Raw genomic sequence first — 22,751 nt, forward strand, 5'->3', positions numbered from 1 at the left:
CTCCCTTGGAAGCTCCTTGGAGGCAAAGACTCTTTCTTTTTGCTTATTTTTGTGATCCCAGTGCTTAACGTGCATGGATTGTGAGCACTCTGTGTTTATCGACTGACTGGGTTATTTCAGATCTTATTTTCCAGCATTTTTCATCCTCTTGACCTATTTCTACCATGATATTTGTGTTTTGCTAAATATTCAAATATATGTTAAGACCTTCAAAATTAAATCTAATCCTTTAGATAATTTCTCACCTCTTTATCCTGTGCAACAAATGTCTATGCATGATATGTAATAATTTTCACGGTATTCTTTGTACAAATAATTATCACAACATTATTATATGTAATGACCAATGAATGGTCTAATGGGAATTTCTTGTTTTAGAATGCACAATAAAACTGAATCCTTTATTTACCTCTCTTCAAGAAGTTGTGAGCCATTGTTCCCTTTAGTTATAATTTCATTTTGTCTTCTATTTTCATTTACACCAAGTATATCAAGAATTATACTATGCAGTTCTTCCACTAGTATGTTCACTTATAGGTCATCAGACAAGGAATTCATATTTAGAGTACCAGCAATATATCTAATCAATTATTCACTATGTATCATCAGAATATTTCTCAAAAAACTAGTCTTGCTTCATTGTGGTATAGAGGTATTCCTGGGCTCTCAAAAGGTATGCCAAAAGGATGTAAGCTCTTGTTGGTTTAATATATGGGGAAAGGCTTCAAGATCAGTCTTAGCAACAGAATGTGTATGCACTTTTCTGAGGACCAATCCAGCTCAGTAAAAAAGCAGGTTGGCTCTTTAGCAGTAATTTTTTAGTTATGGAAATTTATGAAACAAAAAAACATAAAAGTCTTCAATTCCATGAAATCCTGTCTTCAATACCATGAAGTGCCTTTTAGGTTCTAGAGTGACAGTGCAGAATGTTGGAGGGGATGTGGGAAAACTGGGACACTGATGCATTGTTGGTGGAGTTGTGAACAGATCCAACCATTCTGGAGAGCAATTTGGAACTATGCTCAAAAAATTATCGAACTGTGCATACCCTTTGATCCAGCAGTACTACTACTGGGCTTATACCCCAAAGAGATACTAAAGAAGGCAAAGGGACCTATATGTGCCTGTTTGTAGTGGCTAGAAGCTGGAAACTGAGTGGATGCCCATTAATTGGAGAATTGTGGTATATGAATGTTATGGAACATTATTGTTCTGTAAGAAATGACCAGCAGGATGAATACAGAGAGGCTTGGAGAGACCTACATGAACTGATGCTAAGTGAAATGAGCAGAACCAGGAGATCATTATATACTTCAACAATGACACTGTAAGAGGATGTATTCTGACAGAAGTGGATTTCTTCCACAAAGAGAAGATCTAAATCAGTTCCAATTGATTAATGATGGACAGAAGCAGCTACATCCAGAGAAGGAACACTGGGAAATGAATATAAACTTTTTTTTTTTTTTTTTTTTTTTTGCTTTTCTCCCCGGGTTATTTTTACCCTCTGAATCCAATTCTTCCTGTGCAACAAGAGAACTGTTCAGTTCTGCACACATATATTGTATCTAGGATATTTAACATGTATAGGTCTGCTTGCCATCTGGGGGAGGGGGTGGAGGGAGGGAGGGGAAGATTCAGAACAGAAGTGAGTGCAAGGGATAATGTTGTAAAAAATTACCCAGGCATGGGTTCTGTCAATAAAAAGTTATAATTATTTAAAAAAAAAAAAGAGAGAGAGAATTTTGTGTGCGTTTCTCACTCTGACTCTAAACCAAACACTCTCCCGTAGCAATCAAACATTATGGTAAAACTATACACTTCTATGATTATAGTAAATATCTAATATCCAAGTCATTATTTTAAACCTATTTACTAGCTCCATGTTTGATTCCAACACAAGGGAAATGGAGTATTAACACATAAGTCTGAGGCAGAAGGCCATTTAAAAACTTTTTCAAAATCTGGTAAACAGGAGTTCCTAAAATTCAGTGGCTTTGAACTTACTAAATCTTCAGCATATGATGTTGGATCAAATAAGGTCATATCAGAATGCAACTGATTTGCTTTTTCTTTACCCAAGTCTGAAGCCAGAACAAGAAACTGAGCATCGAGGGCTGCTTCTCTTGCTTGGGACACTGTTCAAAAAAGAAGAAAAATATCAAGATAAAATAGAACAATTCAGTATATTAATCATGAGATTATTCCTGCAACTAATGAATTGCTTGACATTTTCACTTAAAAAATGCTATTCCCACAACTAAATATCATCCTTCTCCTAAAGGGATGTTCCACCTTTAAAGCTATGTCTGCAACATGGTCCCTTTTCATTTTTATCTTTTGGAATCCTTTCTCTAAGGCTCAACCCAAGGGCCATTTCCTTCATGATGCCTCATTTGATTCCGCTAGACATTAGTGTTCTTTCTAAACTAGAAAAAACCTAGTCTAGCCTCTCAGTTTATGCCTGAGGAAGCTGACGCCTTGAGCCTAATGTCACATAGGTAATACGTGTCAAAAGTGGGATCTGAACCCAGGTTTTTATGTCTAGAGCCAGTGTTCCTTTTCACTGTACTCTGTGACCTTTTAAATTACTTTCTATTTACTTATGCACATGGTGTTTAAACTCTTTAATGGGGCCTCTTTAATCTTTCTCTCTACATATCTATAATTTCATATACTGTCTTACACAGAACAGATATTCAACCTTTTAATTTAAAGTGAATTTACTAAACTTTTTTTTAAAAAAATAGTTTATTTTCAAAATATATGCAAAAACAGTTTTCAACATTCACCCTTGTAAAACCTTATGTCCAAATTTTTTTCTTCCTCTTTTCCTTTCACATCCCCCAATATATAAATATATATTCAATTCTTTTATACGTATTTCCACAATTATCATGCTGCACAAGAAAAATCAAATGAAAACAGGAAAAAAAGGAAAAGAAAACAGAAAGCAAGCAAACAAAAAAGGTGAAAATACTGTTATGATTCACATTCAGTCCCCATAGTCCTCTCTTTAGATGCAGATGGCTCTCTCCATCACAAGTCTATTGAAATTGTTGAAAAAAGAAACCACGTCCTTCAGAATAGATCATCACATAATCTTGTTTCCGTGTACAGTGTTCTCTTGGTTCTGTTCATTTCACTTAGCATCAGTTCATATAAGTCTCATCAGGCCTCTCTGAAATCATCCTGCTGATATTTCTTATAGAACAATAACATTCCATAACATTCATATGCCATAACTTATTCAGCCATTCTCCAACTGATGATAATCCACTCAGTTTCCAGTTCCTTGCCATTATAAAAAGAGCTATTATAAGCATTTTTGCACATGTGGGTCCTTTTTCCTCTTTTATGATGTCTTTGGGATACAGGCCCAGTAGACACTCTGCTGGATTAAAGGGAATACACAGTTGGATAGCCCTTTGAGCATAGTTCTATATTGCTCTCCAGAATGGTTGGATTAGTTCACAAGTCCACAAGTTAACAATGTATTAGCGTCTTACTTTTACAACATCCCCTCCAACATTTATCATTGTCTTTTCCTGTCATCTTAGCCAATCTGATATATGTGTAGTGGTACCTCAGACTTGTCTTAATTTGTATTTCTCTGATGAATAGTGATTTAGAACATTTTTTCATATACCTAGAATTTTTAAAAATTTTTAATTTCTTAAATTTCTTCATCTAAAAATCATTCATATTCTTTGACCATTTATCATCTGGAGAATGGTATAGTCTTATAAATTTGAATCAATTCTCTATATATTTTAGAAATGAGGACTTTATCAGAACCCTTGGATGTAAAAAATTTTTTCCCAGTTTTCTGCTTCCCTCCTAATCTTGTCTGAATTGGTTTTGTAAAACAGAACTCTTATCTCTTTATCAACACAAAATTCTTTTCCCTTTTTACCTATTTCTGTTAATGTTATCATTATTTTTCCAGCCACTGAACCCTAATTAAATCTTGTTATCTCTGATTATGGCAACTAGATGAAGTAGGGAATAGAGAGCCAGGCCTGGAGCTGAGAAGTCTCCTTTTCCTGAGTTCAATTCTGGCCTCAAACACTTCCTAGCGCTGTGGCTCTGGATGAGTCATTTTCCTCAACTGTAAAATAACCTGGAGAAGGAAATGGCAAACCACCTCAGTATCTTTGCTAAGAAAATCCTAAATGCGGCCACAGTTCAACACACTGAAACGAATATATATCTGATTATCTTCCCTCTCCATCCAATCATGATTACTACCATTAATAAACATATACTGAGTAACTGCTATTGAGCAATAATACTAGTAGAAAGAGTAAAAAGTAGAAATAATCAACGTTAGGTGAATGGCTGAAGGGACAGGAAAGTAGTGGGATGACTGATTATGAAGAATCCATAAAACCTTGAAAAGAAATGTAAGAACTGAAGAAGAGCAAAGAAAACAGGAACCAAGAGAAAGCAGAAAACAACAAAGATACAAAACAAAACAATACTGAAAAATAAACACAACCAATCTTTCCTTACACAGTTCTCCATGATAAAAATTAGATTTCACTAATTTAAATCAAGTTATACTGCCTATCAATCTGAGTTATCCAAATATTTTAAAATTTAAAAGTAGGCACTCTTAAATACCACTTACCTCTGTTAAACAGCTGGTTGGCTTGTTCAAGGGCATCTGTTAATTTGTTGCTTTTTGAACTCAACATATCTTCTCGTTGTTCTATTTTAAAAATATATAATTTTTTAAAAAATCAAAACTTTTACAGATACATCATTGATAAAATGCAACATCAACAGCTGTTGGAATCTTTACTAACTGTTAAGCCATTAGAGTTGATAGAGACAATAATTATCTAATTTAGCATGGTTCAATATGATTGATTTGATCTTAGAAGGAGATATTTTGAGCCAGAACTTGAAACAAGGTACTAAGTACAACTGATAGAAACGATGCTTGTGTTCACACCTTTAGAGTGCTCATAGAAGCAAGAGATATTGAAGTACTCATTGGAGTTCACATGTTTGGGAGATTTCAGGGTTTAGAAAGAGATATCTGACTTCACACCTCCCTTAATCCCTGCCTCCAGAAGGCAGAGTCAGCCTTTTACATTCAGCATAAATACAGCTCCAATGAGCCACTGGAGAGACTTACTCTGGAACACTGACTGGGGTTGGAGAGGAGCACCACTCTTGGGAGGAAGCGCACAAGCCCTCTCTTTGAGGCAAGAGAGATTCATTGCATCTTCCACCTTGGTGCTGGCTGGAGGCTGAAGAAAGCAGAGGCAGAAGCCAAGGGCAAAGCTGCAAGAGCTCTTGGAACCAAGCAGAGAGATAGGCCTCTGAGCTAACCGGGCTATATTGAAGGACACAATAAAAGATCTTAACTTTTATCAGCTGGCTGCGATTTTGGGTGATTATTTACTTGTAACTGAAACTAAAGCTGCCTCCAGAAAACCTCCCCGAGAACCCTCTCCCCCAGAGAGAACCATTTTATTATTTTAAAGAAGAAAAAACACCAACAAACAGCAACTATTTCCAAAGGTCCTGCTCCTGCTCTTGCTCCCCACCTTTTCAGATGTTAACCATGAGAAAGGGAAACATAAGGATGAAGGTCATTTATTGCTTTAAAAGAGCCTAGAATCCTTACCCCTTTACCTTGCCAACCCTTTGGTTTGTTCTACACCTAATGATCCCCCCTTTATACAAGTAACCTACACAGAATGGGTTGTATGTAGTAGGGTTAATAGGACTACATCTGGAGCCAGAAGAACTGAGTTCTAAACCGAATAGTCTTGCACTTATTAGCCTTGTGATATTGATCAAGTTACTTACTCTCAGCCATGGTTTCTATAAATGTAAAATGGGGACAAACTTACTCTTACTCAAACTTAAGAATACTTAAAAGAAAAAAAAAAAACTCAAAAACATTTAAGGTATATGGTTTAAACCTGTGATTTCACTGGAGTAAACAACTCTCCAATGAAGAAACTTCCTTTCCTGATGCAGAATAGCAACTGTTCTGTAACTTTTATCTCAGTCACCAGAGACCCGAGGACTTGTTCAGGGTCACCTAGTCCGTATATATCAAGAGATAGGACTTGAAACCAGTCTTCCAGTCTCAGAAGTCAGATAACTCTGTCCATTATACCCTGTTCCTCTACTTGCATTGTGGGCCATTATCATGCAAACTGATTCATGATTATTATGATTAAATAAACATCATTCTGCTCTTTAAACAGTCTGAAAAAGTACACTCTACATCACAAAGTGCTACATCAAAGTCCTCTGGAGCAGGAAAGGCCCTTGACATGATCCAGAATGAGAAAATGAGGATGCAGGCTTAATCCGGGCCCCTCTCACTGCAGCCTCCTATTCCGCGGCTCTCATTTGGTTTTGGAATGATTATTTTCTGAGATCCCACCAGCACAATATCTTTGTGATCTTTGTTTCAAAGGTCGCTAGGGACAAATCAGGGCTGGGGCACAGGCAATCAAAATTGAAGGAAGAAAAGCAGAACAAAAACGGCACATGATCAAGTGCTTTCTTCAATCTTCCGGAGTAGTCAAGTTAGCAAGCATGCTTGCGAGCCCTTACTACGGCCCCCTCTGCCTTGGACCCAAGTACCCGGGCTATTTGAGAGATGAGAAAACGGGCTCGGACAGGGGTAGCTACCGACATCAGGCGCAGGGCTAACAGCTTCTACCTCCCCGGTGGCTGACAAGGTGAGATAGGATCTTTGTAGGTACTTCAATGCCCTGGGTTAGTGCTACACATCGTTCATGTTATTTACGGCAGCTGCCTAAGGGCGTCCCGGCGGTAGGGAAGGAAAGAAAGAAGTCTCGAGTTCAAATACAGCTCAGGCACTTTCTGGGGGGGGGGGGGGGGGGTGACCGGACAACGCCTGCCTCAGTTTGCTCATCAGGAATATGGGGATAATAGCACCTTGATTACGAAGACAATAGAAGATGCTGGTTTGAAAAGCGTTTTGTGAACCTTAAAAGGCACAAATTAAATGTGTGCTATTACAGTAAAGCACTCTTAGCAAACCAGAAAGGGGGCTAATTAGATGCATATTATTAAGTACTCATTATTATAGTGATTCAGGATAGGGGAAGGTAAGTGGCCCACGGGGTAGTTCTGAGCAGCCTAACAGGGTGACCCTGGACCAGTCACTACACAGGTCCATCTGTTTTCCACCCTTTCCTCCCAGAGGGGCAGAGAGGATCAAAAGAGAAGCTAACTGCAAAGCGCCCCTGGGCACGCACTTGAGGCACGCAGCACGTGGTCAACTAGCGGACGGAACACAGAGGCGGGGGAGGCATTCCGCAAGTGGCCCAAAGCAGCGGCTCCATTTAGAAAAAATCACAGCCCAAGGCCGGAGGGAGGGGACTCCCCCATCCGGAGGCAGCGAGAATGGCCCCGCCCCCGTCCCTCCCCTCCCCCGCTCACGTTGCACGTTGTGGATGAGCTCGCGGTACTGGTGGCGGATCAGGCGTCGCTTGCCGTCGTCGCCCTCCAGCTCGAAGTTCGGATCGGGGGCCGGACAGGTCTCGTCCTCCGCCGCCTCGACGCCATCACCGCGGTCGTCGATACCCTGGCTACGCTGCGGTGTCCGACAGCCGCTCGCTTCTCGTGGGGCGGGCGGGAGCGAGTCCCGCTGCCGGCTGGTGCCCGCCCGCGGGGTGCCGCGGCCGTAGTTGCTCAACATGACCCCAGTACCCGCAGTTTCCTCGCGGAGAAGAGTAGCTGTTAACCTGAGAGAAGAAAGGGGGAAGGGAGAGAGTTGCGGTGGTACGCATGCGCGGTATCTCCCCGTGGCTTCCCGCTTTTAGATTAGATAATGTCTCTTCCTGTTCCAAATTAATAGGAGGACGGTGGTCCAGGAGGCACAAAACGCGTTTGATTTATAAACGTAGTCCTCGGATGCACCCCCTGTGGGCGAAGGTTGTCACGGCTTCCCCACGCCAATGGTTCTTAACCTTTTTGTGCGTCCCGGTGAAGCCTGTAGATCTCTTCTCGTAATGTTTTCAAGTGCAGAAAATAAAATGCATAAGATTGCAGTAGAAGCCAATTCTTCTGAAATAGTTACCAGAATATTAAAAAAAATTAATAATAATAGCAAGGGACAGTTACAAGGGGTAGAGATACGGCTCTGGAGTCAGCAGGACCTGAGTTCGAATTCAACTAAAGACTGATTGCCTCGAGGAAAACTATTTTTACAGACCCCAAGTGAAGACTCTGTGCCCAGGATTTTGCAGCCGACGTCCCATGCAGATGCCCCAGGCTAGGGGATGGGGGGTGTACTTTTTGCTTAGCACTGTCTCTCATTACCTTTTATACATCCTCACTTTTCATAAAACCTTATGTGGAAATATAGCAATTCTCATATTCTATTTAATAATGAAAAATGAATTGGAGATTCATCCTTTGATTTACTTAGTACTCAATTTTTCAAAATTATTCACCAAATATACAAATTTCAGGAGAAAATTTTTATCATAAATTAAATCTATTGAACCTTTATCATCACTAAAGAAAAAATAGTAATTTTTTCTCTTAGCTCACTCTTTGAAATCCTTTGATCCTGAAAAGCAAGAGTATTTTAAAGTATACAAATTTCAGGAGAAAATTTGTCATAAATGAATCTATTGAATCTTTATCACCACTAAAGAAAAATAATTTCTCCTCTTAGCTCACTCTTCAAAGTCCTTTGATCCAAGAAAACCAAGAGTATTTTAGAGCAACGTAGAAGTTTCTTGTGCTCTGTTCTCAAGTTGTAATAAAATTCATAAAGAGACTTCCTTTTAATGGACTTTTAAAAAAACTTGGCTAGTCTTGTTCAAACTTGAAAAACTATATGTAGCTACTCATATTTCTCAATACAGTGAATTAGATTATACTCCCTTTAGGCAAATTTCCTAGCTTATACTTACACACTGGTTTTTTCTTCCAAGGGATGACACTCTCAGATTCTAAGGATACTGGTGGATTCACATTCCTTAAAGAGCTTATGGCATCCATTGGTGAGCCTTTATCAGTCAGCTGGTAGACACAATTAGCTCATGGCAAAGGCATAGATAAGATAGCATAGTAAAAAACAAGTTACAAAACATTTCCCCACACAAATCTGTGACCTACCTCCCACAATTACAGAATCTGTGGGAAGAATGGGAACAGAGTATACAAGTAGTGAGGTGTACACATGGGGAATACATCGAGGCAAAATTCATGTATCACGTGAAGGAGGGATCAGAGATATTTTTCATTTTTTTTTTAATTTTTCACACTACTATGTAAGAATCCTTTTGTTTCAAGTTCAGAGTTCTAGCCCATAACATCTCCCACTTTTTTTTTTTTTGTCTTAGAACATAGATGGTCATGACCTCCCTGAGTTCTCAAGGAGGTGAGAACCTCCAAAAAGGCAGTGATCACACCTTGACTGCTCAAAAAAGAGGTGAAAACACCATAAAAGGAGGTGAACATGCCCTCCCTGACATCTTCAGGAAGGGAGATGAAAACACCAAAGGAAATGGGAAATCAAATCAGATTAGTGTGTTTCTGAAGGGTCTCACTCTTAAAATAGGTATACATAAATCCATCAATATGGGAGGTATTACACATAATTACATAAATTATATAAGCACATAGTAACACAGGCTAGTAGTGAATCAACATGAATCAACAATGAATCAACATGAGAAATTATACATGTCCATAAGTCCTAGAAATAGTCCAAAAGGAATCTATTGTCCATTAGTTCATGTGCCAGGAATCCAATAATTCCTGCAAGTTTTAAAGTCCTGCAATAGTTTCATTAACAATTTTTCATCTCAGGGAATCCAATAATTCCTGCTGGTTTTAAAAGTTCTTTAACAGTCTCATTATCAGCCATGCTCTTTCAGTGTCAGATGTTTTTTATGTCTTCTTTGTTTCGAAGTTTTTCTTTTTCTGTCTCTCCAGTGGACAAGGCGGATATAGCTCATTGGCACCCATCTGATTCTTTCTCCATCTGTAGAAATACAAGCAAACCCTCTTCCCCAAGCAATTAACCTATCTGGTCCCTTCCATTCACCTCTTTCTGGATCTCTCCCAATCACCTGGCGATTAACTAAAGATAGTAGAGCTGCTTGCACTGGACACTGCCCTTCTGTTGAGTTATAAAACCTGTCTGCTGGAACCAGTGCATCTTTATCAAAAATTAAAAAACTAATGGTATAGAGAACTAAATTTAGAAGTTCTCTAGGGTTACCTGTGTCTCCTTCCCCTCCTTTTGTTTTTGGAGGAGTGTCTTAATATCTCTGTTTCTCTTCTCTACTATTGCCCCATGTTGGATGTCAAAATGTAATATTCTCTCTGAAATGTAATGTTCTCTGTTGAGGTTTTCTTGGGGTCTCTGGAGGCAGCCTTCTTTTTCAATTCAATAATCACCCGAATGCAGCCAGGTGTTATAGTCCAAATCCTTTATTATCTCTTTCAAAGTCCTATCTCCTTCACTTGGGGCTCAGCTAGTTTTCTGGAGGCCTTCCTCTCTTCTTGGTTCCATGAGCTTGAGTTCCTGCCTCCTTCTCTGCCCTCTAAATCTCTCTAAATATCCAAAGGTTTGTGCTTCAGCCTCCAGCCACAACAAAAGTGGAAGATGGGATGAATCTGTCTCCTCCTCTGAGAGTGGTCTTGTGTATCTGGCCCTGAGAACTTCTGGCTTATATGTCCCACACTGAGTACAAACCAATCATTATATCACTAGGAAACCAATATTTGTTGTAGGATTAAATCAATGCTAAATTAGATGTGACCATTGTCTCCTTAATTCCACTTAGTACCTTGTTTCAAGTTCTGGCCCATAATATCTCCTTGTAGGATTAAATCAATCATATTGAATCATAATGCTAAATTAGATAACTATTGTCTCTATTAATTCCACTGACTTAGTACCTTGTAAGAATCCTTTGTTTCAAGTTCAGAGATCTGGCCCCATAACACTACTACTTGCTAGGAAAAGCATCATTGCTGGGTGAACCACTCCATTGGCTTCCCAGAGTCTGTTCCTCTCTACTTCTAAACTCTCAAATTACAGAGCTAATTCTCCCTTGAATCCAAAGTTAGCTGCCTTTGCTGCTGGAGTTTTACATTCTTGCTTGGAATGCTGCTTCTTTCTATGTCTATGTCTCCATTGAGAACAGTTGTCAATGCTACCTGCTGGAATTTACTGGGTCAGTTCTTGTAGTATACTTTAGATGCACCAATATTCTAAGGATGCACTCTCCATAATGCATTATGGAAGAATCCATTATACTCAAAATTGGCCCAACAGTACCACAGATATATCTACTCAGGCATTCAATCATGCTGAAGTTAATGCAAAAAAAAAAAAAAAACCAAACAAACAAACAAACAAAAAAAAAAAAAAACAGCCTGATTGTAAAGGAAATACATCAGAAAACTAACTTCAAATATAGTCCAAATGAGAAAAAAAAATGCTAAATTTTCTCTACTGAACCAGTGAAAATTTATGGTAACAAATGAGGGTCCTGGATGGAGGATGTCTTCAATATATACTTAAAATCACATAAAGAAAATAAATATGTCCTAAATGAAGTCTCCATGGTTAGCTTGATGCACTGATGCCCTCTGATATAAGTTGGTCAAGAGGCATTAAGTGCTTGCTATGTGCCAAAGAAAGACAAAAACCATTTTTGCCTCTGATACTCACTTCACATTCAAAAATGAGTCAACATGTAAATAATTCGTGTGTGTGTGTGTGTGCGCATGTGCACTAAGTTCTGGGGATACAAAAAGAGGCAAAAATCAGAGAGTTCACAATCTAAAAGGGAAGAAATAAGTAAATAGTTACAAGCAAGGTATATATACAATAAATAGGCCCTTAATGTTGACGTTCTCTTATATAAGAACAGGAGTTTTGGTGATGAAAAAGACTGAACCAGGCACTGAACTCATTGAGGAAGGAAAATGTTTTAGAGATCTAAAAACTGAAATAAAGATCTAAACTGTATAATTGAAAGATATCATAGACTGCATAACATAATCCTCCAAGGAGAATTTGACGAAGGGTACAATGGAAAAAGTAGATTCTGAATGAAACGTGGGTCCACACGGATAAAAATAAGTGAATAACTGGGGACAGAGAATAGAATTTGGACACTCCACAATGTTACTCACTTGAGGCCATAAGAAGTATGGCCAGTTGCCACCCAGCCCCATCTAATTCAATCAAAGAAAAACTTAATCATGTTTTGTAAAGGGATATAGATTTTTTGGGTTTTTTTTTTTTTTTTTTTTTTTTTTTTTGCAATTGGGATTAAGTGACTTACCCAGGGTCACACAGCTGGGAAGTATTAAGTGTCTGAGGTCAGATTTTAACTCAGTTCCTCCTAACTTCCGGGCTGGTGCTTTATCCACTGTACCATCTAGCATCCCCATAAAGTTTTTTTTAAAGTTAATTTGATATTTTATTGTCTGGTCATTACTTTTTATTCTTATATTTGCTAATGAATTGAAAAAGTAAATTAATTGTATTCATTTAACTGCCTGTGCAATACACTGTATAAAAATTACCTAAGAGGTCAAATTATAAGCTAGTGTTCGTCAGCCTGTTTTCATCTTTGCATCAACTGAGCTCCATCAGTGCAGATCTCTGATAATGCATCATTTTCATTTTTAAAGATCTATCAATTATATTTAAATTATTTTCTTGATATGGTATTGTCATCATTAAGTTTACAAGGGAACAAACTTCCCTAAAATCTGTTTCTAGATAATAGAGTAAAATGTAATCAAATTATCCTTTTTAATTACATCTGCTCCTTCATCCACTTGCTATTTGAAGTGGGAAGATTTTAATTTCTCAATCACAAAGCCTTCAGACATAGATGCAATTATCTTTCTCATCATAATATCAAGTGCAACCACTCAAAGTTGCTTTGCATATGATTAGACAAGCATTATTTTGATAAAGTGTAAGGGGACCAATGTTCTATCTATCAACTGGGACTTTTTACATTTAACAATTCTGTAAGCAACCTCACAAAAGGTAGTCATTTTGATGTTGCTTATGTGATTTTACTAAAAGTTTGGTTTTGTTATTAGAAACCTCTTTTCTCTAGGGGGAAAAATGTCCTTGCACTGCTAGTGTGTGGTGTGCAAATAAATTTCGAACTTGTTATTTCAATTTATTAAATTTCATGCTATTTACAGCTGAAACATTCATACAAAACAATCATAGTGGTCTTTATTCTCCATCAATAACAATATAGGTGAATCCAAGGAATAAATATAGTAGATTGTATTTTTTAAATTTGACTTTTGTTGTTTAAAGTAAAAAACTTTTAAGTTCTTTGTTTTTTAGTCATGTTCAATTCTAGGACCTTATTTGGGATTTTCTTGGTAAAGATACTGCAGTAGCTTGCCATTTCCTCCTTTAGTTCATTTTACAGATGAGGAAACTGAGACAAATAGTTAAATGGCTTACCAGTGTCACACAGTAAGTGTCTGAGACAGCACTGAAGTCAGGTCTTCCCAACTTTTGGCCCCACTCTCATCTATTGAGCCTCCTAGCAGCTCTTTTAAAAATTTTATTAATTTTCATTTTGTGTTTTTGTATTATTGCTATTTAAACTGTCTTGTCCTTGCTTATACTGGTTTCAGCTGCTCCGCTGGCTTTTCTCCTCAAATAATTATGTTTTTATCTATGTGGATATTATTTCACTTAAAAACCAGAGATAATAAAAACACAAGAAAACGTGTTTAATTGTTGAAAACACTAAATGTTTTTTATTTTTCTTGAGTTCTATTTTTAATAATTTAAAAGTTCCTCTCATATATTTGAGAAGAAATGAACAATTACATTTTACTTGCCAAAGTGAACTATGTGGAGAAACATGAGATTAGTAAGTACTTTTTATTATTATGGTACTTTTACCTTCCATGCAAAGAATTTTTAATTTTAAGATGATAATGTCAGATTCAAATGTGGCAAATAATATGGGAGTACAATTCACTTGACATGAGCCTATATCAATAATAGTAGATTGTACCTACAGTATATATAAACTCAAATGTAATTGATTTTGTTTCTATACTATTGTAGCATGATCATCCCCTATATGTAATAAGGGAAGGGGAATCCAGAATAGACAAAGCTCTAAAGAGTATCTAGGATACTAAAGTGGTTTGCCATTTCTTTCTTTAGCTCATTTTGCAGGTGAGGGAACTGAGGCAAACAGGGTTAAATAATTTTGCTCAAGGTCACACAGCTAATAAGTGTTGGAAATGAGATTTAAAATCAAGAGTTCTGACTTCAGCCTGGGCACTCTACCCATTTGCCACCTATCTATGCTGGCACATAGTAGGTATTTATTAAATGTTTACTAACTGACAATGTGGACTACCTTTGCAGAGAATAGGAGAGAGGGTAATAGCATGAGAGAGAGACAGAGACAGAGACAGAGAGACTGAGACAGACACAGAGAGAGTCAGAAAAAAAGAGACAGAGAAAGGAAGAAGGGGGGTGCAGGGGGGAAAGGAAACATAAGGTCTTGGGCAACCAAGGCTGGATAGTCTCTCAGTCTCCAAAAGAAGTTTCAACATAGGATCTTTCTAGCTGCTATCCTTCAAATATCTTTGGCATAGGGATACAAATCTGGCTTCAAAAGGAAAGCCACTTACTGAATTGCTTTTAAGGAGGATGATAGCCCCCTAAACTTATGTTCTTAATTTAATTAATTTCTTCCTACCAATTGCTAGTTATACAAAAAGCTATCAAAAATAATGGATATCAAATAAATCCAAGTATTAAAAAAAATAGCAAATAGAAACTGGAGTTCTAATTTAAAATATACCACGAGATATATAGAAAAGTAATTGAGTTCTTCAGCTTAGAGCAAAGTAAAATCTTTGGATTTTGTTGTTTAAAGTTTAAAACTTTTGAGTTCTTTGTTTTTTAGTCATGTCCAGTTCTAGAACCTTATTTGGAATTTTCTTGGTAAAGATACTGCAGTAGCTTGCCATTTCCTCCTTTAGTTCTAGGAAAGAGAGAATGATTTCATTCAGGGAGCTCTTTTAGAGCACAGTCTATAGATTGCAAGGCTTGGAATCAGGAAGACTCATCTACCTAAGTTCAAATCCTGCCTCAGACACTTCCTAGCTATGTGACCTTGGACAAGTAATTTAACCACATTTGCCTCAGTTTCCTTTTCTGTAAAATGAGTTGGAGAAGGAAATGGCAAACTATTCCAGTATCTTTGCCAAGAAAACTCCAAATGGGGTCAATGAAAAATCAGACACAAGTGAACAAAAACAGTAACAATAAAATTGCAGACCCAGGAGCATCATGGGACCAGCTCTCTTACTTGTCTACTTTTCAGGCGGCTCCAGTCTGTCATTCAAGTCTTTTACTCTCCACAACCTCAGGTAATGTCATATCTTTATGTATTCTTTCCAAGAACACCTGGAATCAATTCAGCAAGCCTATTATATAGGTGTTCAGCATTTTGCTTCTTGGCTAATCAAGACTCAGGCTTTCCTCCATCTACAAAACCTGATGCTTAGTGCTGTCCTGGGAACTGTCCCAATCCTACCTGTTAAAGGGTGGGGATTTATATCTCTTTATATATAATTGGGGGGGGGGGAGGAAAGAGAAGGCATTTGTATTTAGGGGTTCAAGAAAGGTTTCATGTAGAAAATAGTATTTATACTAACCTTTGAAGGAAACCACGTATTCTAAGAGGTAGAGGGGAGGTGTTCATTACAGATGCAGGCCATTCTATGCAAATGCACATTTGTCAGAATGCCAGAAGCCAGAATACATTTGCATTCCAGTAGACCTGGAATATTGTGGGTGAGGATCAGCCAAAAAACACCTAATGTGATTGTAATGATAATCTGTGAAGGAGAATATTTTGCCATAAAGCAAGAAGACTGAAGTCTAGTTGCAAACCAAAAAATTTCTATTTGATACTACAAGTAACAAGAAGCTCCTGGAGTTTGTGGAGTGGTGGAGAGACATTGATCAGGCCATTGCTTTGTCAAGATCACTTTTATAGCCATATAAAGGATAAATTGGTGAGGAGAGACATTTTGATGAGATTCGATTCAAGGTAGTCTCCCCTCAATTCCCGGTCAGGGAATCAAATGATGAGATTAGATTCAGGGAACCAAATGATGAGATTAGGGTTCCTGGTGGGGAGTTAAATGTTGAGGTTAGTGGCAGGTTCGGGGTTCAGGGAACCAAATGAAGAGGTTTGGCTTCCCTAAATCCCCTTCAAGATTCACACAAGGTAGGGAGTTTTGGGAACCCTCTTCTGGCAGCACAAAGGTCCTTCATAAAGGAATTTACCCAAAAAACTAGAATGATAAAAAGTTTATTATTGACTCTGGGAAGTCAGCCTTTGAAATGCATGAATAAAAAGGCTGAATTCCTTAGTGGCAAGGTCCCAACAAGGGAGTAAAGTTTCCAGTAGGCAAATCCCTACAAAGAGGTATAAAGTCTTAGGTGAAGATAAAGAGAGGGTCACACTGAAAGAGAATATCATTCCAGCAGGCAGAGGTTTCCTTGGAATAGTATGGCATGGCAGGTCCTCTGCAAGGAGAGGGTTTAAGATTGGCTCCTTTTATAATAGAAGCCTTGGTTATAAGCAGAGGGCAGTTCCCTGTAGGACCTGGTGGGTGAAGTTTGAGCTGGAATTGAATAGAAATGAATGAGTCTCTTTAATTCAATAAGGTTGGAATTCTCCACCTCTGACTCAACTAGTCCCAAACTAGATAACAGAGTGAAGCTGTTTATCTTGTTTCCCTAGGATGGGTCCCATAGATGCAGGGTTCAAGAAGAATCTCTCCTTCAAGGAGTTTTAGAGAGTTTCGAGGGTCGCTTGTCAATTTGAGGCACAGAGGACAGCAGGGAGGTTATTGTAGTGGTTTGGGAAGAAGTAATGAAAATCTGAATAAGAAAGGGGGATGGAGATGAGAAATAAAAATGCAGAATCAACAAGATTTGATAATTGATTTTATGTAGAAGTAAAGGATATATGAAGAGTTAAGGACTGTGAGTTTGCCCAATTCTCACCCCTCCCCCCAAAATAAGAAAAAATAGAATTAGTCATTAGTCATTACTACAAAGGAAAAAAATATCCAAAGTTTCAGAAGACTGCCAATGATTTTTAAGTGTTTGGAAGGTTAAGAACAACAAAAAAATTATTCTTAAGATTCTAAATGAGGGAAAGATTGAATATTGAGTCAAAACTAATGTACTCCATGTCCACGATATTCACTACAATATACATTACAAACAGGCTAGGTCTTATTACTACAAATATTTTTAAAATGAAAATCTTTGTGTGAAAAGAAATAGATTTTTTATTCTATTAAACCAAATATTTTGGGGCAGTACTTTGAAGTTGGTAAAAATGTGTACTAACTGCTATAGGTTAAAAATTTATGCAAGAATTACTCATCTTTACAAAATGGTTTCATTATATGTGAAATGGATGACAATGATTGGATAAATGAATGATATTGGACTAGTTCTACAAGTTAAAGTAGGATTCAAGGTGTATTTGAATTGATAAAATCTTTTCTTTGTATAGTAGTAAAAGTGTGATTGTATTTGGTTCCACTTAAGAAACTTCATCTTCATTAAAAACCATTACATCGAATTCCCAATCCCTATATTTATGCCCACCTGCATTTTTGATTTCCTTCACAAGCTAATTGTACAATATTTCAAAGTCTGATTCTTTTTGTACAGCTAAATAATGGTTTGGTCATGTATACTTATTGTGTATCTAATTTATATTTTAATGTATTTAACATCTACTGGTCATCCTGCCATCTAGGGGAGGGGGTGGGGGGGTAAGAGGTGAAAAATTGGAACAAGAGGTTTGGCAATTGTTAATGCTGTAAAGTTACCCATGCATATAACCTGTAAATAAAAGGCTATTAAATAAAAAGAAAGAAAGAAAGAAAGAAACTTCATCTTCATATGTGTCTGAAGAAAAGGAATTTGGAAAGCAGATGACAAACTATCTACTTAAACATTCCCATTGGCTTAAATTATAACCCAGGAAATCATGGCATCATGAATAATTCACAGCCTAACAACTCCCATACTTCACTATGCCAACATCTTTGTAATCTAGTAAATGTATTTCCTTTAACAATAAAGATTATAACATGGCCTTCACTGGTGAGATTCTTGCCCAAGTTCTCCTATGAGTTCAAAAATAAGGTAGTTTATACAACATGCTTGAAACTTCTTCATATACTTATTTTATTTTTCTAAGATAAATTTTTATAGATAACTTTTGATTTGTTGTCCTTGGACCATGACATCAGGGAGGGGGTGCCATGACATACAAGTGATTTAAGTGAGGGAGAACTGAGCAAGGTCACCTGCCTCACTCCTCTAGAGCCGTCTTGGTCCAATGATGAGGTACAGATCAGGACTGGAGATATTCTCAGATTCAGTGAGAGACCTTGACCTTTTTAAGCTAAGGTCTTTAACAGGACTCAGTTTGTATGGTATGAACTTTTTGCTTTTTCTTCAAAATTCTCTGTTTTTGTGATAGCTACTCTTTCCCACACAAGTTTGACTGAAGTAACACCCATTTGACTGATTAAGGGTAGGGAAGAATAGAGGGAAAGAATGGCTTCTTTTTTACTTAGTTAAAAAAAAATCCAATTTCAGAGGAGAAGACCCTCAAGACTTTGGACCCAAACATTTAAAATTGCTCTTTACATTCACTCTAAGTCAATCAGGGCCCAAACAATGGCCAACTGAGTTAAAGTATGATCCTTACTAAAATATAAACTTCTAAACCTGACTTTCAATAACCTCTACACTATAACTCCAAACTACTTTCCTAGACTTACGTAACATAACAATATCCTAGCCAAACGTGACATTCCATTTCCAGCTTCTATGCATTTGCATAAAATCTTCTACAAACATGTGGAGGGAATTGTTATCTCATATTTCTTCTTTGGTGATAAATTTGGTCATTCTAATTTCATAGCATTCTATTTTGATTGTGTTATCATCATTTCTTCCATTTACATTGTTGTAGCAATTGTGTATGTTGTTTCCCTGGTTCTGCTTACTTCTGTTTGCTTCAGTTCACGTAAGATATTTCATGCTTCTCTGTATTTGTCATTTGTTAATTTTAATGTGTAGTAATCTTCCACTGCATTCATGTATAATGATTTATTTAACCATTGATGATTATTTGTGTTTCTAGTTCTTTACTGATACACAAAAAAAAGTTACAATAGTTTTGGTTTATATGTGGGAATTTCTTTTGGCACCTACCTCCTTGCCTAGGATATGGCTAGCTCTGGAATCTCTGGGCCAAAGAATAGGGATATTTTAGTTATTTTCATAGTATGGTTCCAAATTGCTTTCAGTAATGATTCCACTAATTTGCAGTACCACCAAAATGCATCTGTGTACCTACCTTTCCATAATCTCTCCAACATTGGTTATTCCCATATTTTACCAAATTTGGGGGGGGGGGTGAAGTAAAATCTCAGAGTTGTTTTAATTTGCATTTGTATCCTAATTAGGCTTTGAGGACATTATTTCATCTAGTCATTAATTGTTTACAATTACTTTGAGAATTATTTATTCAAATTCATTGATTATCTATTGGGGAATGACTTGTGGTCTTTTATATTCAATTAGTTGTCTATATATTTTGGATCTTAGATCCATATTAGAGACATTTGATTCCATATTCTCTTGAAATCAAAAGAGTATCAGTGGAATATAACTAACTCTCACTCTTTCCACATGACCAGATGATCTTTTCCATTATTAGTTTCTTTAATAATATCATTTACCACCCTCTCCCTTTAATTATTTTAACATCACAGCTTCTTTTAGGCAAAACCATGTTCACAATGTTACAATCTGCTGTGGACTACTGCCCTTTGAATAAACCCCAATTTCAGTTCTTCAGAGATTGTACCTCATTGACAAATAGCCTAGAGAGGAAGCATGTTTTGACTGGGAAAGGTGGTGACTATTGTGAATGCCCCTCCTATGTACTTGTTAACCCCTTTTAACTATAGCAATATATTACATAACTACCAAAGGTATGGATCAAAGAAGCATATCTTCTTTTTGCCCTGATCCATATCCATTCTTCCATGGAACAGAGCTCCACACTCTCTTATCTTTTTCTCCTTTTTTTTTTTTTTTTTTTTGGAATGTTTCCTTTTCTTTTTCTTTCTTTTAAATTTAAAACAAATAGAAAATAGAAAAAAGTTGTCATATAAACCTCAGAACATGAGAGGGTTCAAAATATAACACAATAAATTTCCATTTCAAGAAAGTGTATACAATAATAGAACATATTATATTCAGAACTGATCATCTTTGCTTCCTTGTAGGTTTTCTTTTGCTCTCTGATGTTATTTTTTACTTTATTCTTTTTTTCCCCTTTCTTCCCCTTCACCTCCCTCAAGCAGGCTAGAGTTAAACACAGGTATATTTATGTTTACACACGCACAAATATATATATATACATACATACATCTATACATACATACACATCTCAAATATATATGCATTATCTCTTTCTTGATTATATATGCAAATTCATTTTTTACATATTTCCATATGAATTATGTTGAGAAAGAAAAATCAGAATAAAAAAAAAAACACAAGAAAAAAAAAGAAGGAAAAAAGTGTTCATAGCATATGTTGATTTACATTCAGCGGTAAAAGTTCTCTCTCTGGTTGTAAATGACATTTTCCATCCAAAGTTTATTGAACTTGATTTGGATCACTAAACGGCTGAAGAGAGCAAGTCTATCAAAGTTGATCGTCTCACAATCTTGCTATTGCTTTGTACAATCTTTTTCTGGTTCTGCTTGTTTCACTCAACATCAGTTCAGTCTTTCCAGGCCTTTTTGAAATTACCCTGTTCATCATATTTTTTATAGAACAATAATATAGCATTATTTTCATATATCACAATTTACTCAGCTGTTTTCCAATTGATGGACATCCATTCCATTTCCAATTTTTTGTCACCACAAAAAAGAGCCACTATAAACATTTTTGCACATCTTTTATGATTTCTTTGGGATACAGACCCAGTAGGAGCATGTGTGGATCAAAGGATATACACAATTTGATAGCCCTTTGGTTATAGTTCCAAATTGCTCTCCAAGTGGCAGGATCATTTCAGAACTCTACCAACAATGCATTAGTGTTTCAGTTCTACATCCCCTCCAACATTCATCATCTTTTCCTGTCATCTTAGCCAATCTGATAGGTGTGAGGTGGTACCTCAGAGTTGTTTTAATTTACATTTCTCTAATCAATAGTGATTTAGAACCTTTTTTTATATGACTATAGATGACTTTCATTTCTTCATCTGAAAATTTTCTATTTATATCCTTTAACCATTTGTCAATTGAGAAATGATTTGTATTCTTATAAATTTGACTCAGTTCTTTATATATTTTAGAAATGAGGTCTTTATCAAAAACACTGGCAGTGGCTAACTTTTTGGGGTGCTGATCTCTTTTAGGGTTAGCCTACCATGGTGTACTATGACCTCATAACTTCTTTCCCTTAATGGCATCCTCCTGCTGGTTAATTTTTATTTTTTTCTTTCAATAGAAACTTTGCAGAGTCATCAAATAAATAATATCTTTCAGAAATTCTCAAAGACAATTTCAACAAAACATCCTGCAAGATCAAAAGCTGCCTTGTGTTTTGATTAGTGGTTTTGAAGGACCATGAATGAAGATCATGTATCAGATCTTAAGGAACATTTTAATCTTGTCACTATGCAAGAATTTCTTGAAAACCAAACACATTTCAGTCAAAAAATACAAGCTATAAATCTATGGGGAGGAAACCACACATTGAAAAGAAGCTCCTACAGATCCTGCATTCCTTGGAGCTTATGGGAAGCTCAAGAGCAGGTCTGCATCATTTGGACCTGAACATGATTGCCAGCTTTGGTGTGAAATTGGCCAGCACAGCAGAAATGGAAATGGCCTTGCTTCTGGCAGCAGCTGGGAGAATTTTAGAAGGGAATGAGGTGATTATTTCACCAGACATTAAGTACTTGCATATTGACTGGATGGGACAAGAAATGACGGGCTCTACTGGGGGAATCACAGGTACTGGCAAAATGAGCTATAAACCATTTGAAATGAAGATTCTGTATCACAATAGAAACTGCAGGAAGGTGGAAGAAAAACAGGCAGTTGGAGACTTTACTGTGCAAAGTTGGATGAGTTGCTGCAGCAGTCAGAATTTGGGTGCTGGTTCTCTCTCGGATGTTCAGAGTAGCTGGGAGGCATACCTCAGACCTTCCCCACTTTGGACCCAATGCTCTATCCACTGTGCCCCCCTGAGATTATAGAGATCGGTGTTGGATTGTTGTAGAAAGGTACGCTAATGCACAGTTGATGGGTTTGTAAATTAGCCCAACTACTTTGGAAAACTAAGAAGTGACTAAAATAGTCATATTATAGGATGACCAAGAGATTCCCTTCTAGGTGATTAGCCCAAGGAATTCAATGACAAAGGGAAAGACCCTGTGTACCACAAACTATTTTAAGTACTACTTTTTGTTAGTAGTGAAAGAAAAGAGGAAAGAAAAAAGAAAGAAGAATGATATCTATTGATTAGTATCTGTTACATGAAGGTAACAGAGTAATTACTGTGCAGTAAGAATCACTGAATATGATGAATATGGAGAAATACAGAAAGACATATAAAGTGA

At 37.0% G+C, this 22,751-nt stretch overlaps 1 protein-coding gene and 1 pseudogene across 2 annotated transcripts in view; one reads left to right on the forward strand and one right to left on the reverse strand.

Annotated features, from left to right (window-relative positions):
* Positions 1-7,919, reverse strand: part of NSMCE4A (NSE4 homolog A, SMC5-SMC6 complex component) — a 22,319-nt gene extending 14,400 nt beyond the window's left edge. The window contains exons 1-3 of one of the 2 annotated variants that reach the window (XR_004232497.1): positions 7,444-7,919; positions 4,634-4,714; positions 2,008-2,138 (exon numbers count right to left, since the gene is read on the reverse strand). Coding sequence is in view for 1 of the 2 variants with exons in the window: in XM_031955973.1 (XP_031811833.1) it covers positions 2,008-2,138; positions 4,634-4,714; positions 7,444-7,702 (471 nt within the window). In the remaining variant the exon portion in view is untranslated. The remainder of the gene's footprint in view (positions 1-2,007; positions 2,139-4,633; positions 4,715-7,443) is intronic. The other variant, XM_031955973.1, reaches the window with a different exon arrangement.
* On the forward strand, positions 7,792-22,511 carry LOC105749176 (annotated as a pseudogene).
* The last annotated feature ends 240 nt before the right edge of the window (positions 22,512-22,751 follow it).

The sequence above is a fragment of the Sarcophilus harrisii genome, chromosome 2, assembly GCF_902635505.1.
Source record: "Sarcophilus harrisii chromosome 2, mSarHar1.11, whole genome shotgun sequence".
Lineage (NCBI taxonomy): Eukaryota > Metazoa > Chordata > Mammalia > Dasyuromorphia > Dasyuridae > Sarcophilus > Sarcophilus harrisii.